Source organism: Moschus berezovskii, chromosome 22 (assembly GCF_049115385.1).
Source record: "Moschus berezovskii isolate FMDL1 chromosome 22, NW_MosBer_1.0, whole genome shotgun sequence".
NCBI lineage: Eukaryota > Metazoa > Chordata > Mammalia > Artiodactyla > Moschidae > Moschus > Moschus berezovskii.
Window position 1 is genome coordinate 62,554,779 of NC_142481.1, and position 17,401 is coordinate 62,572,179.

The window sequence follows — 17,401 nt, forward strand, 5'->3', positions numbered from 1 at the left end:
AATATTTAAATAATTTTCAATGGGATATGGAAGCAAGACAGAAGCAGTTAAAAAATTATATATACATTCTTCAGGCGCCCGTGGGAACTTTTATCCGTCGCGCGCCAACCGGAAGGTCCCTATCTTCGGAGGTAATGGCGGACGCCAGCGGATTGGCGTTGTCTGTGGCTTAGGCCTTCAAGGAAACTGAGTATCTGTTGGATATCTACGCCATCCTCCCTGCTACGAGGTAAGGAAGCAGCTTCCTGACCTCCTTGAATCCGGGGAGAGGGACAGCTGCTAGGTAGGGAGCTGGGCCGAGCCTTTGGTAGGGTTTCCGAGGCAGCTTAGGCCCGAGAGGTAAAGGCAAAGGACGAGGAGATGGCGGAGGGGGACTGCTCGGGTCGGCTTTAGGGAATCGTCTCCCGCTTGCGTTCACAGTATGGGAACTAGGCCTGGCTCAAAATTAGCTTTCTAGAGACCGTACCTTTTAGGCACTGGAGAAGGGGTGAGAATGGCTGGCAGGAGGGAGTCTCCCCCTTGCGAAAGTAAAAACGACACACGGAAATGGAAAGGTCGGAGAAATGGAAAGGTCTAGGGCGTTAGAAGTGTAAATAATGGAAACAGGCTTTGAAATCAAGACTGTCGTGTTTATGGTTTGACACGTGGGCAGCTAGTTTCCTTCCGTGATCTCATGCAGTGATGTTCTTTTGGCACGTGGAAAAGGGGTGGAGGGAGCAATCACAGGCTTGTCTCGTGTTTACAGACAGCATTCCCATATTTCAGTCTAGTATGGGAAATAAAAATATACCAAGGTTAGGCCGTTAGTGGCTCCTGGAATATTATTTTGCCTGAACTTCCTCCATTACCCAAGATAACAATCGTTGGGGAACGTGATTCTAAAGATAATAATGGATGGCATCAGTTGTAAAGCAACTAGAAAACAGGCCGAGTTCCTCAGTGAGCTATGAAGAATGAAAGGTAGCCTGGGGGGAGCTTTTCCAGGTTTCAGAAATGGCCCATGGTTTCCTATTTGTTTTCGAAAAAATTTCGTATTTTCAGTCAGTCAGTCCTACCACATGGATCATATTGACTACATGATAGGAGTTTCACTGTGACTTCTGTTGTTGATAACTGGAATTTTGAAACTATTTGAGATTTTATAACCACAGCAAGATACAAGAGAATAAACTTGTTGTTGTCTCGTTGTATCTGAGAATCACATTTACTTTTTTTTTTTTAACTTACTTTTTTATTGAAGGATAATTGCTCAATAGAATTTAGCTGTTTTCTGTCAAACCTCATATGTCTCCTCCTTCTGAACCTCCCTCCCATCTCCCTCCCCATCCCACCCCTTTAGGTTGACACAGAGCCCCTGTTTGAGTTTCCTGAGCCATACAGCAAATTCCCCGTTGGCTGTCTTACATATGGTAATGCATTTACTACTTTTTGATTGACAGCAATTTCAATGCGTTCTCTATTTTCTACCCAGACCTTTAGCTGAGCACAACTTTCCTTGGAACTTTCTCAGTGTGTAAGCCCTTCTGAGTGTGTGTATCTGTGTCTTCGTGTCTGTATCTATGTTTTCGTGTCTGTAGATTTTTTTCCTCTGTTTTTCTTTTTGTAGGTCGTTTTTTAATTCTGTTTTTCCACCTCAGGCCTTTTCCTTTTTTCCCTATGATCCTAGGACAATAAAGATGTTCCTTGGTTTCAAGTAGGAAAATGAGTATTTCTCAGGACCTGTTTCCAGACTGGAGCGTCCTTTCCTCTCTTTGGTTGCCCAGAGACAAGTGCCATTGCTTTTGCCCAGCCCAGAAATGGTTATTATTTGTGAGGATGTTTATTCATAATTCTCTTTTCTCATTTAACAAAACCAAACTCATGTGTTAATTACACGGTGATCACTTTGAATTTCTCGGGATCCCTTGCTTTTGTCTCTGAGTGAGAAAAAATAGCAGTTTTTTCATTTTTTCATTTTCTAGCAGTAGGTGTGTATAGATGTAGTTTTTGGTAATTCTTTTATGGTAGAGGTATATCAATTTGCGGTTTTGAGTTCTATCTGATGAGAAGAATCTTTTTATGTGATTGTGTACTCCTTTGGGGAGCATCCTCCTGAAGTGACAGTTCATTTTTTAGTTTTTTGGTGGTCAGTAGGTTTGGGTCACACAGAGTCGGACACGACTGAGTGACTTAGCAGCAGCAGCAGCAGGTTTAAATTTAAAAATTGGCATTACCGACCCAAATGACATGAGTTTGAGCAAACTCCAGGAGATAGTGAAGGACAGGGAGGCCTGGTGTGCTGCAGTCCACGGGGTCCCAAAGAGTAGGACACGACTTAGCAACTGAACATTAGGTTTAAGTTTCTAGTAATGTAAATATAGAGCTCTATAAGAGATGCAGGTGAAGTACTTTTATCTATTAGATTAGCAAAAGTCTGGTTGTGGAAAATTAGGAACTCATGTTGCTGGGGATGTAAATTGGCAGAGTTTCTTTGAAAGGCAGTTTGGCAATTATCTATCAAAATTGCAAATGTGTAAGTCCCTCAGTCCAGCAATTGCACTTCTAGGAATTAATCTTAGAGATACAGTCATGCACATATAAACGACTTATATGTGAAGATTTTTCTTTGCAGCAATATTCAGATTAGTAAGAGATTGGGAAGAACCTGAATGTTCATCAGTAGGGTTTTAGCTAAGTGAATTCTTATATATACCCATTCGATGGAATACTTATCCTTGTATTAATACATAGCTGTAAAATAAAAATGAGAAAGTTTTTTGTCACTATGTCCAAGATAGGTAAAATGATTGAAAACAAAATCAGTTGTGCTATAATGTAAGTGTACAATGATCTTTAGTTAAAAATGAAGGCATAGTATATAGTATTAATATGTTTCTTCTTGTGCATACAGAGAATATCTGGAAAGAAATGATATAACTTGGTGAAATTGATTCCTCCAAGAAGGAAAACTGAATAGCTAGGGAATGGGTGGAGTGAGCTTTTTGCTGTGCTTTTGAATTCTGAACCATGTGAAAGTAGAAGTTATTCAAATAGAAGTAAATATAGACCTACTTCGTTTCCATGACAATAAAGTCAAATAAACATTGTTGCATTAATGGTACAGAGTACCATTAATGTTTTTTACTACATGTGACCTCAAGCAATTTATTTTCTTAGCTTAATTTTCTTACTTGTAAGATTAGTGTAATATCATGTACTTTATATATTTCTTGTGAGGTTAGAAGCAAAGTGTATAGTAGCATCGGGCCTGCATATAGAAAGCACTCTTAATTATAAGTGTGTTTTTACTCAGTAAGCCTTACTCTACTGGTTCTGCTGTCTTCACTAGACATTCCCATACAGAAATATCTGTTAACAAGTTCACAGCTGATATTTTTCTGCTTTTATGTGCTCTTAGCTTGCTTTGACTTGGTATAACTGAGGTCTGAATTGTGGAGTTGTGGGTTGCTCACTGTTACTGCTGCCATGTTCCTGTACAACTTGACCTTGCAGCGAGCCACTGGCATCAGCTTTGCCATTCATGGCAACTTCTCTGGTAAGTTCCTGTAAAGTTTTGTGTGTTTCTTTTTTTTTTTTTTGACTGCACCTGTCAGCTTGCTGAATCTTAGTTCCCTGACCAGAAATTGAATCTGTGCCCCCCAGAGTGGATGTGAGGAGTCCTAACCACTGGACTTCCAGGGAATTCCTCACATTTTAAATATTAACAGTTTTATGTTTCAGATTGGTTTTTCAACATCAGACCTTTTTGTAAAAAATTATGAAAAAAATTTTAATTGTTAGAGAACATTGTAACTTACGTAATGCTTTACAGTTTCTAAAGTAATTGATCTTATTTCATTTCCAAAGAACTTTTAGAAAAGAAGGTGTCTCGATAAGTGATTGGGCATTGAGCAAATGAGAATGGATTGGGATAGGTAGGCGTGGTATATCAGGTAGGATAGGAGGCCATTTAGGCATTAGGTAGTGAAGACCTGTGCTGGGGCAGTGAGGATAGATGGAAGAATATGAGTTTGCATCCTGGGTAGCAGAGAAAACAACAGTAACATTGATAGCAGGTTACTTGAGATCAGAGAGTGTGAGAAAGGAGGAAATTGGTTATTCTCAACGTTTGAAGATGATGAAAACTCATCAGGGTGGAGATGAGTAGCAGGGAGAGATGGGTCCACATTGGCTGTTTATGCATTTGGAGGTGTTGATTGCAATTTTGAAAGCTAGTGAGCTTTTTAGAAAGAACCAGCATATATTAGATAGCAATTTGGAAGTTCTTTGGGACACTTCATCTAACTGCACAAAAAGCTAATACGGTTTCTTAGAACAATAGCCTTAAAAATGGACTAGAAAGAGTCTTTGGTAATTTTTATTTTTACGAAGCTAAATGTTATACGTTACTATAACTAAATATTTATACGCTAAATTTTATATGCTAAATGTTATATGTTAATATCATTTGTAGACAGCTCCCAATTATGCTTATTGATGGCAAATCTTAGAAAAATTAAAAGAAGTTTTTAAAAAAGCTTGCGTGATCATTTATGAAAAGATTTTGTTTGATAGCACTTTTGTGAAATATTTTAAATTCTAGAAAAAGGACCTTTTAAAGTAGAATAAATTAATTTAAAATACTAAGCCTCCAACTCATGTAGTTGTATTTATGTGTAGTAGCATTTTGATCCATGAAGGTTACTTTTTGGAATAGTTCTTATTGTTCATAATCTTTATTTTTTGTGTTTTTCAGGAACCAAACAACAGGAAATTGTTGTTTCCCGAGGAAAGATCTTGGAGCTGCTTCGCCCTGATCCCAACACTGGCAAAGTGCACACTCTATTAACTGTGGAAGTATTTGGTGTCATCCGGTCGCTCATGGCATTCAGGTTGACAGGTGGCACGAAAGACTACATTGTGGTTGGCAGTGACTCAGGTCGGATTGTTATCCTGGAATACCAGCCATCTAAGAATATGTTTGAGAAGATTCACCAAGAAACCTTTGGCAAGAGTGGATGCCGCCGCATTGTTCCTGGCCAGTTTTTAGCTGTGGATCCCAAAGGGCGAGCTGTTATGATTAGTGCGTGACTTACTCTATTGACTTTTTGATTCTTAAAGAAGCTCAGTTCAGAATAGCAATGCTGTGATCTTGGTAGTTTACCAAGAAATCACCTGGATAAAATTTGTATCATTTTGGGTGTTTAAAGTTGCTTTTCTCTTTTAAAACAATGGGAAAAGTTGTAGCATGCCTTTTCTAGTTCTTATTTTACTGGAAATGGGTCTTTTTTGGTTTCTTTAACTGTACCAGAAAGACTAAGCTGAAAGTTTTCACGTTGTTAGGCAAAGAGTGTGGTTGCTTTCATCAGCCTGAAGTGATGATTTACATTCATGTCTCTTCTCTGATAAATCTCTTGAAGAAAACTCTGCATATCTGATCAGGCTTGATCATATTGATCAGAGGGCAAGCTTCTGTGACCAGTCACAAAATTATTAGATCTAATTCAGAGAACAAAGCTGGCAATTTTATGAATTTTTGTTTAGTTTGTGATAAAAATTTTTGGAAAGTTAGGGGATATTAAGATCCCTATTATGGGACTTCCCTGGTAGTCAGTGGCTAAGACTGAGCTCCTAGTGGAGACTTGGGTTCAATCCCTGTTCAGGGAAATAGATCCCACATGTCACAACTAAGAGATCCCGTGCTGCAACTAAAGAGGGCCCTCTTACTGCAGCGAACATCTTGAATATTGTAACTAAGGCTCAACACTGCTAAATTAAAAAAAAAATCCCTATTAGGACGAGAAGGGTAAAATTTTGCGCCTGTCAGTTTTAATGTTAGCAAAATCTTAAGTTAATGCACTTATAGAGTTTAGTACTGGCTATCATTTAGAAAATAATTGTGATATAAATCTATCTGTTCTGTAGCCTGTCTTTTCATTATCTGGAGTTTTTTTATGTTTTTGTCTCCATCCACAGGTGCCATTGAGAAACAGAAATTGGTGTATATCTTGAACAGAGATGCTGCAGCCCGACTTACCATTTCATCTCCACTGGAAGCTCACAAAGCAAACACTTTAGTGTATCACGTAGTTGGAGTAGATGTGGGATTTGAAAATCCAATGTTTGCTTGTCTGGAAATGGATTATGAGGTATATGTTACTTGCTCACGATTATTTTTATTACTATTATACTCCAAATGCCTTTCTGAAACACTTGGGAGCGTCTCAGCATTTACCTGACCACGTGGTAGCGCCTTTGCTCTGGTTCGAACAGTCCCCCTGTGTAAACATGTATTTCTTGGGGAAACTCCCTGAAAAAAAGAGGTGAAGTAGTGTTTGGGATATTTTTTCATTGGGAGATAGTGAAAGATGGGACATACCATTCTTTCCCTTGAGAGGAAGGCAGTGTTTTCTGGACTCAGAAATAGAAAACTTGGGTTCTTGCTCCCATTCTGCCATTTCTTAGTGTGAATTTTGGCAAAGCACTTGGCGTCTGTGGACCTCTGTTTCCTGGTTTGTGAATTGGAAGAATCTTAATGCCCTCTTCAGCTTTGTTCATTTATTTAAATAATTTTTACTGGAGTATAGTTGATTTACAATGTTGTATTAGTTTCAGGTGTACAGCAGAGTGAATCAGTTACACATGTACATATATCTGCTCTTTTACTTTCCAGCTTTGAAAGTTTGATTTTATGGTACTGATTAGTCTTTGTGCCACTGTTACCTAGGAAGCAGACAATGATCCAACTGGGGAAGCAGCAGCTAATACCCAGCAGACGCTTACTTTCTATGAGTTAGACCTTGGTTTAAATCACGTAGTCCGAAAATACAGTGAGCCTTTGGAGGAACATGGAAACTTCCTAATTACAGGTATTTTTTTCTTAGATTTGCTTTGTACCGTTTTGCTTGGTCCATTTTATTCCCAGACTTAGGAGTGTTTACTTAATAGGATTTGGAAACTATAATCTATTCATAGTAAACCTGAGTACCTTGTCTATGTTTTGGGGAGGTTAGAAATTCATGTGGTGGTTAACTCTTACCTTCTAATGGGGTTGAGAAGAAAAGAGCAGTCAGTGTGGAGTATTGATTTCTGTTGGTTGTTCTGGTGTTTTGACTATAGTCAATCTTTCACTCTCATTACAAAAATCAAAATCTGACTCTATGAAAGATGTTATGAATGAAACAAGATTAAACTGTCCTTCCGTTTGAAAGCCTAGATTAAATAGAAATGTTTTTGAAAACTGTCGCCAAAATTGATAGAAGATGAAATTAAGAACCTGAATAGACCAACATTTGTTTAAAAAATTGGGACAATAATCAACAGTTTCTTTTCCTCAGAAGATTTAAGGTTCAAAATTTTTAGGGACCTTAAAATTTCTTTAGAGATCAGAAAAAGAATAAAAACTGTTGTACCACTTTTCAGAGCTTAATATAACTTCATACCAAAACTGGGGAAGGACAGTAATAAGAAACATTTGCAGCCTAGTTATCCTTTGATGGTAGATGCAAAAATCTTAAATTTTAGCAAATCAGATTCAACAATGTTTTATATGCATCATAGCAAAGTAAGATTTTTGTGTTTTTGTTTTTTTTTTTGTAGTTAATTTATTTTTTATTGGAGGCAAATTATTTTACAATATTATATTGGTTGGTTTTGCCATACATTGAGGAATTTGCCCCGGGTTTACAAAGTAAGATTTTTGTAGGAGCTCAAAGAGATTCACCATGAAGAATCAATATTAGTTTAATTTTAATATTAAAAGACTAAAGGACAGCTATATTTGTGGTATCTAAATTGTGTCAGGCTTATCTCAGATGGTGATCCAGTCCTTTCTGTTTTGATTCTTTTGCATTTGATGTCTAAAATGAAGTATGTCTGTTGTTGGGTAGGATTTTGGAGAAGAAAAATATAAAATAGCACTTGTCTTTGAGCGTTAAATCTTAGGAAGACACTATATATTAAGCAGAAGGATTTTTAAAAATAGATTATATTTAATTACTTGTTATAATGTATTATGATACTTCTCATTTACAAGGATTTCATTCATTAAACAAATGTTTACTGAACCTCTATGATCACTATGTGCAAAGTCAATCTGCTGGCCCCTGGGACTGCGTGGTGAAAAATTGGTTGTGGTGTTTCCTTTTATACAAGATTGAGTATAATGGTGAATACATACTAGTAACACAGAAATTACCAGAGTGTGCCACATGCCATGACAGCGTGGAGGAGCGGTTCTTAACTAGGAAAAGGAAGGCAATGCATTCGAGAAAGTTTTAAGAAGTGCTCTCAGCTGAGGACTAAGGAATAGTTAGGAGTTAGGTGCAGTGGGGGTGGAGGAGGAGTTTCTGTTGTGGGCAGAGGAAACAATGCACAAAAGCCCAAATGCAGGGAAAAAACATGGTTCATTGAAAACTGAAAGCTCATTGTGGTTGGATCATTGAAGGTAAAGAGCTGGTGGGGAGGAAGCAGAAGAATAATGACTTGATAGAGGTGAATGTTTTAGAAAGATCACTTGATTACATTTTGGTAATGGAATGGAAGGTAGTAAGGCCAGGAAGCATTTCCATTAAACCAAAAGAGATTTGCAGCATGAGGACTGCTGAAGAGGTGGAACCAATGTGGGAGAGGAGAGAATTGAAGGATGGCATCCTTTTTGCTGGTTTGGTCAATTGGTTGATGGCAGTGTTCTCTAAGGTTGAGAACCCAGGAGATGGTTTGTAACTTGGCAGTGGTTTATGAATGCATTCATTTTTAACCTGCTATGGAATAACCATGTAAGAGTGTCCAGTAGGCAGTTGGATTATAGGTCCGAAGCTGAGAACTGAGTTCTGGGCTTGAAACTAAACTTTTAGATGCTTTATTAGATATCTGGACAGGCTGAGATCACCCAAATGGTGCTCCATCCTTGTCAAGTGTAACTCTCAGGGAAAAGAAACACATTGAATGTTTAGCACCTTCAGGCACCTTTAAGTTGTGCTGAAGGAGAGAAGGAATTGAAGGTTAAATTCATAGTTATGTCAAATCATTGCTGGTTTTTGTTTTCTCTTGACAGTTCCAGGGGGATCAGATGGTCCAAGTGGAGTGCTGATCTGCTCCGAAAACTACATTACCTATAAGAACTTCGGTGACCAACCGGATATCCGGTGTCCAATTCCCAGGAGACGGGTAGGTCTTTGTTTACCATAAGAGAAAATGTATTTATGTTGTGAAATGAACTTAATTTTTGTTAAGTGTTTTTAATAAAGTCAGTAAAGTATTTTAGCACAACAAAACAAAATCTGAGAAAGAAAATTGAAAATCAGCACAGTTCTGTGTTGTGTACCTGAAATGAAACTAGCATGATATTTTAAGTCAGTTGTACTTAAGTTTTTAAAAAAGCAGATACAGTTTTCATTCTTGAAGAACCTAGGAACATTATCAGTTTGAAATTCCTGAAAGTTTCTAGTTTGAAGAATCCAGGTGTATTCATTGGAGATAAATTGTCTTTGATTCTTCCCTACCCCACCCCATTCCAGCATAGAAAAAATCTAAAAGGAGCAAACAGTGAATTTCTGTATACCTTTAACTTAGATTCACTCATTACTACTGCTTTGCTACATTGGCCTTTTCTTTTGTATATGTTTTTTTTTAGGCAAGACCATTTGAAGATAAGTTGTAGAGATCATGACACTTTATGACTGTTCCTTGTACTACCCCATTTTATTTAAGAGATTTGGGTATTGTGGATTTTGGTATCTGGGGCCTCCTCAAACTAATCCCTTGCAGATGTTGAGGGATGATTATAATGAAGTTCTGTGTACCCAGCTTCAGTTATCAGTAGCACATGGGTAATCTTCATTGATCTCTGCTTCCTCAAGCTCTCTTTTCACCCCAAATTATTTATCTTTTTTAATATTAATTTATAGGTCCTGGGGTTAAATCTTTTTAGTACTTAGTTTATCTACTACATGGTATTTGAGTAAGACTCCATCAATTTTAGAAAATCTGGTAAGATTAGCAAGTTAAATTTTTGGAGTGGTGTTAAGTAATTAAGTTTAGTTGATCAGAAATTTATTAAGCACCTGGCTGCCAGGTGCTGTACTTGACTTTGGGACTACAAAGAAATATAAAACATGTTTTGTCTTTGAGAGAAATACAAAATGTTGGAAACACTTAAAAAGAAACAAAATCCAGCTGAGGGGGATGCCTTTTGGGATTCAGGCAAGTTGATACAGAAGGGGGATGATGTTGGTGGTTTGGATAGTACTGTGAGTGTGTAAGAGTCTTATTCCCAGCCTGAAATGATGATTTTTTAAAATTTCATGTCTCTTCTCTGACATTTTTCTCTGGAGATAGTTTTTGCCTTATTAATCTGATCAGGCTGTAGAGTGTAATTGTGGCTTTTTTTTTTTTTTAAACCTAAGGTTTATTATGTATTTATAGTAGACAAGAATTTCTGTTTATTGTGTTATATAGTCCTGTGGCTGGCAAGCTGCTCTGGGTCACAGCTTGCATGGAGAGACTCCAGGTGCCTCTAGGTGTTTGGTAGCTTGTTTGATCCTTGTTGGTAAGGTGCTGAATTCCAGAAAAGAAATCCGAATTTCTAAGATGTTGATTGTGTATTTGACTTTGCTAGAATGACCTAGATGACCCTGAAAGAGGAATGATTTTTGTCTGCTCTGCCACCCATAAGACCAAATCGATGTTCTTCTTTTTGGCTCAAACTGAGCAGGGAGATATCTTTAAGATCACTTTGGAGACAGATGAAGATATGGTAAGTAGACCATGGAGGAGGAGGGAAAAAAATGAAAAAGTATGTTAGCTGTTATTAGTCTAATTTGATAAAACTTGCTTCAATTTCACCCTAATTTTAGTTAAATAACCTTATTTTGAAAACTGATGGTTATCTAAGGTTTATAGAGTGGTGTTATAAGCCATTTGTTCATTTCAACTACTCTCTTTAGATAGAAAGCATAGTTACAAGTTTAAGAAACGGGAGCAGAATGCCTTAAAAAGTAGCTGCTTAAGGGGTTAAAGTTTTTAAAGTTTAGAATTAGAATATGAATAAATTTTCTCCCTCTGGTTAACAGATTTTTGATCTGATTACGTATAACGTGAGAATGGGTAATGCTGCTTCTAGTGAATGACAAGAGAAAGCTCTCTTATGTCTCCTGAAAACTGGCAATATACGAGATCTGTCACTTTTATCCCATGGAGGAGCACTGAGCACTGGGCAATTTCTTAGATACTTGTTTAGCTCAAGAGTTGGCAAGTTTTTTGGGTTTTTGTTTTTTCTTCTTAAGGCCAGGTAGTGAACATCTTCAGCTTTTGTGGGCCGTGTGGTCCCTGTTTCCACTACTTAGCTCTGCCATTGGGGCATAGAAGCAGCCATCGGGAGTATGTGCACTGCATGGCTAGCCTGCGAGCTGTAGTGTGCTGACTCCTGGTGTGGATGTGAAGGACAGGATTTTTTTTGCCACTTTGTTTTATTACATTGTCTTATTATATTGGGCTGTCTTCCATGTTGTGGCTTCATTTGTCTGCACACTAGAATCTTTCTCTTTCCATTCCAGGTTACTGAGATCCGGCTCAAGTATTTTGATACTGTACCTGTTGCTGCTGCCATGTGTGTGCTTAAAACAGGCTTCCTTTTCGTAGCATCAGAATTTGGAAACCAGTGAGTAGTCCTTTTATTATCCCATTTCACCCTGGTTACTATAAAAACTGGCGAAAGAGAGGTAGTTTTAAGGCCTTGTAGCTTTTCCTGAGAATGTTTTACGTCCTTCAGAACAAAAGTTTTGCTCTCTTCCCTTTTATGTTCTTTCTCTTGATGACTTTCTCTATTTTAGTGGCTTAAATCAATACCTGTGGATAGCTGCAAAAAGTAGCTTTAGAAGTGATCTCCTGAACTTTTTGTTGGGCATTTCATTGAATAAATACCTGCTGAACTATTTAGACATAGACATGTCACTTGTACAAGTCTGAAGTTGAAACTCATTAGTACCTACAGCAGCTTCCCAGCCATATCACCAATCTTTCCAACCTTACTATTTCTTTTTTTTTAATGTTCTTTTCCATTATGGTTTATTTTAGGATGTTGAATTTTGTTCTTTGTGCTATATAGCAGGGCCTTTGTTGTTTATTCTTTCTGTTTCATAAATAGGTTCATTTGTGTCATATTTTTAGATTCCACATATAAATGATACTATATGGTATTTGTCTTTCTCCTTTTAACTTCACTTAGTATGATAATCTCTAGTTGCATCCATGTTGCTGCAAATGGCTTATTTTGTTCTTCATGGCTGAGTAGTATTCTGTTGTGTGTATATGTATATATATATATACACCATGTCTTTATGCATTCGTCTGACGATGGACATTTAGGTAGTTGCCATGTCTTGGTTTTGCCGTCCTTACTATTTCTGTTAATGTTTATGGGCCAATTCCAGCAACTTGAGTCTCGATTTTGCTGGCCTCTACAGCTTTCATTTGAAAGTCAAGTTGTTTATTACTTTATTCCTTTTTTGTGGTACTGGTCTGAATTAGTTTCCTAGTTCCTTATTTCAGTTCATTGTCCTGTAAAACTCAACCTTTATAGAGGGTCATCTCTTTAAGCAAACAAGACACAACCCTGATGAAATGATTTCCTCATCCCTATGTTACAAGGAGATCCAACCAGTCCATTCTAAAGGAGATCAATCCTGGGTGTTCATTGGAAGGACTGATGCTAAACTCCAATACTTTGGCCACCTCATGTGACGAGTTGACTCACTGGAAAAGACTGATGCTGGGAAGGATTGGGGGCGGGAGGAGAAGGGGACGACAGAGAATGAGACGGCTGGATGACATCACCGACTCGATGGACATGAGTTTGGGTGAACTCCGAGAGTTGGTTTTGGACAGGGAGGTCTGGCGTGCTGTGATTCATGGGGTCGCAGAGAATCGGACACAAGAGCAACTGAACTGATGTTACAGTCTTTGATGGCTTTTCATAGACAAATGGGAGAAGGCGATAGCACCCCACTCCAGGACTTTGCCTGGAAAATGCCATGGATGGAGGAGCCTGGTGGGCTGCAATCCATGGGGTCGCTAAGAGTTGGACACGATTGAGTGACTTCACTTTCACTTTTCACTTTCATGCATTGGAGAAGGAAATGGCAGTCCACTCCAATGTTCTTGCCGGGAGAATCCCAAGGACGGGGGAGCCTGGTGGGAGGCTGTCTGTGGGGTCGCACAGAGTCGGACACAACTGAAGCGACTTAGCAGCAGCAGTAGCAACATAGACAAATGAGTTAATTAAGTCTGAACTCTACTCTGGCCTTGAATTTAAAACCAGTATTGAAGACTCCAGATTGCTTATGAGATGAGATGCTACTTTCTTACTTTCTAGTTCAGGTTTTGCCAGCACGTGCAGAAGACTTATCTAATGCTGTTTCTGTGTGATGAAAATGAAAATGTTGTCTAAAATTCTGTGATTCTGTTCCAGTTTTGCCATTTTTACAGTGCTCCCTTTCTTTATGTCCTTAACTCATCCTCATGGAGCTTATTCCAGCTGTCTTTTTAGTATTCCTTTCCCCAATTTATACCTGTTTTGTCTCACTTTTTACAACTTAGCCTATTGTTAGGAGTATTTTCACCCATTTCTAATTTTTTAGTTTTCTTAACAAGGAATTTCCATTGTAGAAAAGTTAGAAAAGTGCATGTAAGCAAAAATGTCTTTCATAATCCTGCCCAAAGATACCATTTTTGTGTGTGTGTAGCCTTCCTGTGTATATATATGTTTGTATACTTATGTATATGTATATGTAAATGTTTGTATAGAAGTGATAATGTTTAGTGTTTTGTTAGCTATGTATTTTTATACAGTAGTGAATAACAATAAATATTTTTCTTTATCAATAAATAGGTCTTAAACATTTATATTTTTTAGCACCTATTATCTCTTTTTTGTGGTAAGATATGTATAACGTAAAATTTGTCATTTTAACATGTTCAATTTGGTGGCAATAATTACATTTGCAGTGTTGTATACCATTTTTCCAAACTTTTTTTATCACTCCCGACTGAACCTGTGTGCCCATTAAGGAGTTGCTCCTCATGGCCCTGTCCCTCAGCACTGGGGACCTGAGTGCACGCACGTTTACCCTTCTGTCTGGCTCATTTCATGTAGCATAGTTTCAGAGTTCACGTGTCAGCTCTGTATTCTTCTTAGCTATGAATAGTAACCCACTATATGTATGTACCACATAGTATTTACCTGTTAATGGGTTCTTTCCACCTTTTGGCTGTTGACAGTAATGCAGTATTGGACACTGGTGTGCAAATATCTGTTTTAGTCTTTGTTTTAAATTCTTTTGGGTATGTACCCTGTTCTTAAAGATACAGAAAACCCTAGTCAATAAGCAGAGATCTCAAAATTGTAGATGGCAACTCAATATTAAAGTGATTTATGAGCGTTATGTTGATGGCAGACATCTTCAGAAAAAGTACTTTTTAAATGCTTATTGGCTTTTTTTCTTCCAGTTTTACAGAGAGAAAATTGAAATACAGCACTGTATAAGTTTAAGGTGTGCAGTGTAATAATTTGACTTACATACATCATGAAATGGTTATCACAGTTAATCTCATTTGGTTCATGTATAACATTTGGAGGTGTTAATTATATTTATAATGTACATCAGACAGAAAATATTTTACCTGAAATCTTTGCTTCTCCCCAGTTACTTATACCAGATCGCACATCTTGGAGATGATGATGAAGAACCTGAGTTTTCATCTGCCATGCCTCTGGAAGAAGGAGACACATTCTTCTTTCAGCCACGACCTCTGAAAAACCTTGTGTTGGTTGATGAATTGGACAGCCTCTCTCCCATTTTGTTTTGCCAGGTGTGGATCTTTCCAGTCACTCCATAATAAGCAGTGCTAACCAACTGTTTTTGAATATGAATCAGTTTAAAGTTTTAATTCAAATTAACCTCATAGCCTAAGAGGTTCAGCAGCATGTCTGTATACTCGCCAGGGTATAAGGGTGAAACAGCCAAAGGCAGTTGGGGGTTTAAAAAGCTTTACATAAATCCTTGGGCTTAAAGTGGTTAAGACTCTGCATTTCTACTGCAGGGGGCACAAGTTCCATCCCTGGTCAGGGAACTAAGATCCCACGTGCTGTGTGACCAAAACAAATAACTGATAAAAGCTTTTTTTGTTCGTAAAACTTGCTGCTTCAAACTGCTTGCTTTTTGGGTCATTGGGTCTTTTTTTCACTCCATATGCCCAGGGCCCGTGGTAATATTTAAGCCTAATAAACTGAAAAAGTGGTTTGTTCCCCTGAGAATAATCCAGTTTGTGTGTGGGGAAGTAGCATAAGTAGACATTTCCCCCCTTTTCTTTGTGCAGATAGCTGATCTGGCCAATGAAGACACTCCCCAGTTATATGTGGCCTGTGGTAGGGGACCGCGGTCATCTCTGAGAGTCTTAAGGCATGGACTTGAGGTAAGATTGGAATTTGTAGATCATATGCAGGGTTTGGAGGGAAGTGTTAGCAAAGCAGCCTGAGGCTTTATTCTGATGAGATCAAAGATGTATTCAATGTTTATATGAAACAAAAATGTTTTCCTTCTTCACCTGTTTCCATAAAGATTACAGTTTAAATTTCTTAATCTTTAACATGTTAACACAATAGGCACTTTAAAAATTTGGCAAATGTATATCAAAGGAGAAAAATACCTATTAGTTCCAGGTTCATTCGCCACAATGTGTAGGTTGAGAAGTCTGCATGGCACATTTTACTGCATCTCATTTTAGTCTTGATCTTTCTGCATAGTTTTTAGATACTTACATTTTTAACTGTGTTGAATACAGTATATGTATATATTTATATCTTACTAAGTTTATTTCTTATTACTATATGCTTTTAAGTCATACCGTTTTTAATGTTTTTGCAGTATACCTCCACAGTGGGTGGATTAGAATTAATTTAATGAATCCTTTGTTGTTGGACTTTTTAGGTGAAATGGACACTCAAATTTATCTTCTCAAATCCCATATCCTCTTCTCATTATGGTTCTTGTGTTGATGCCTTTTAGCAAGCCCTGGGCTTGATTTTATTAGGAATAAAATAAATCTTCCTATGGCAGTTAACTTTTAGCAGTTGGGGTTGGCAAACTTCAGGCTCTTAGAGGCCCACTGCCTGTTTTTTGTAAATTTTTATTGGAACACAGACAAGGTGACCTTTGTTTTGAATTTTGGCTCTACTTAATAGCTGTTACTAAGCTTTTGTTTCCTCTTCTATAAAATGGGCTTCATAGCATCTGCCTTAAGGATTGCTGTATGAATTAAATGAGAATGCAGATGAATCACTTGGTCAAGTTCTGGCTTACAGTAACTGTTCAATAAATGTTAGCTATTAATATTGCCATCTTAGGGGATTTAAAAAGTTTTGACTGCCCAAATATTCATCAAGTCACCAAAATTTCAATGACTTGAACCTAATTTAGACCAACAGTTCTTGATAAGTTACTTGCTGCTCATTGGATCCCAGTGATCACCTGGTGAAAGTAAGCACTCACACACAAAAAAATGCATACATGTATAACAAAACTTTGTGTACGGTGTTGGGAGATAAAGAACCTGATGAAGAATCATTGGTTTTGAGTCCTCTGCTGCCTCCTAATTTTTTCTAATTCTATTTTTAAAAATCTGTTATGCAAAAATATTTTTTAAATTGTTGGACATTGCTTTGTTCCTGTGTATCTATTTGTTGAATCTTGTTCAGCTAGATTATGGTCTCAGTTGAGCAGAGTCACTGTCAGATAGTGTAGCGTACTTGACATTTACATTATATTGATTGTGAAGTTTCCCAAGATTCTCCTGTACCATGATCAGGTACTCCTGCTACCATTACATCGATAAACCAACAAAAGGATAAAATGCCTTTCATATATATTCTTGAGTTCTTCCTGTAAAATGTAGTTCCACTGTTCAGTTGCACAATATGATAGGCTGCCTTGCTTTTTATCTCTAGATCATTTAAAAATACTTAAAATTTTTATCTTAGATGGTCTTAGATTTACAGAAAAATTGCAAGGATTTTATAGACAGGTAAATGTTTAGTCCACACCTTGTTTTCTCCTCTAGATCATTTTGAGTTTATCTTACATATTTTATTTATTCTCCTTTGAAAGTCTATACGACATTCAGAGGAGTCTTGACTCTGACATTAAGGGGCATAAAAATCAAGTAGGAAGGACAAAACAATTCCTCAGATTACTTTTAGATAAGTGTCCTAAGAGGTGATGATTGTGATTCCTGTGAGAACTTACAGGAGGGAGAGATGACTGCCAGCCCAGAAAATAAGGGAAGATTTTTTTCTATGAGGATGTGGCATTTGAATTGTTTGGACAGACATGGAATTTCACCTTAAGGGAGCAAAGGAAAGGAAAGG

At 37.6% G+C, this 17,401-nt stretch overlaps 1 protein-coding gene and 2 non-coding genes across 4 annotated transcripts in view; all 3 read left to right on the plus strand.

Moving 5' to 3' along the window:
* Nucleotides 1-92: 92 nt before the first annotated feature.
* Nucleotides 93-17,401, plus strand: part of SF3B3 (splicing factor 3b subunit 3) — a 41,951-nt gene continuing 24,642 nt past the window's right edge. The window contains exons 1-11 of one of the 2 annotated variants that reach the window (XM_055413173.2): nt 142-229; nt 1,340-1,409; nt 3,398-3,535; nt 4,736-5,062; nt 5,956-6,128; nt 6,707-6,848; nt 9,035-9,147; nt 10,598-10,735; nt 11,535-11,638; nt 14,682-14,847; nt 15,355-15,450. In XM_055413173.2, the coding sequence (XP_055269148.2) occupies nt 3,466-3,535; nt 4,736-5,062; nt 5,956-6,128; nt 6,707-6,848; nt 9,035-9,147; nt 10,598-10,735; nt 11,535-11,638; nt 14,682-14,847; nt 15,355-15,450 (1,329 nt within the window). In that variant the 5' untranslated portion in view covers nt 142-229; nt 1,340-1,409; nt 3,398-3,465. Of the gene's footprint in view, nt 230-1,339; nt 1,410-3,397; nt 3,536-4,735; nt 5,063-5,955; nt 6,129-6,706; nt 6,849-9,034; nt 9,148-10,597; nt 10,736-11,534; nt 11,639-14,681; nt 14,848-15,354; nt 15,451-17,401 lie in introns of both variants that reach the window. The other variant, XM_055413171.2, reaches the window with a different exon arrangement.
* Nucleotides 5,346-5,425, plus strand: LOC129547388 (small nucleolar RNA SNORD111). The gene has a single exon (XR_008684065.1). It is a non-coding gene; the product is annotated as a small nucleolar RNA SNORD111 (small nucleolar RNA).
* On the plus strand, nt 10,254-10,345 carry LOC129547387 (small nucleolar RNA SNORD111). The gene has a single exon (XR_008684064.1). It is a non-coding gene; the product is annotated as a small nucleolar RNA SNORD111 (small nucleolar RNA).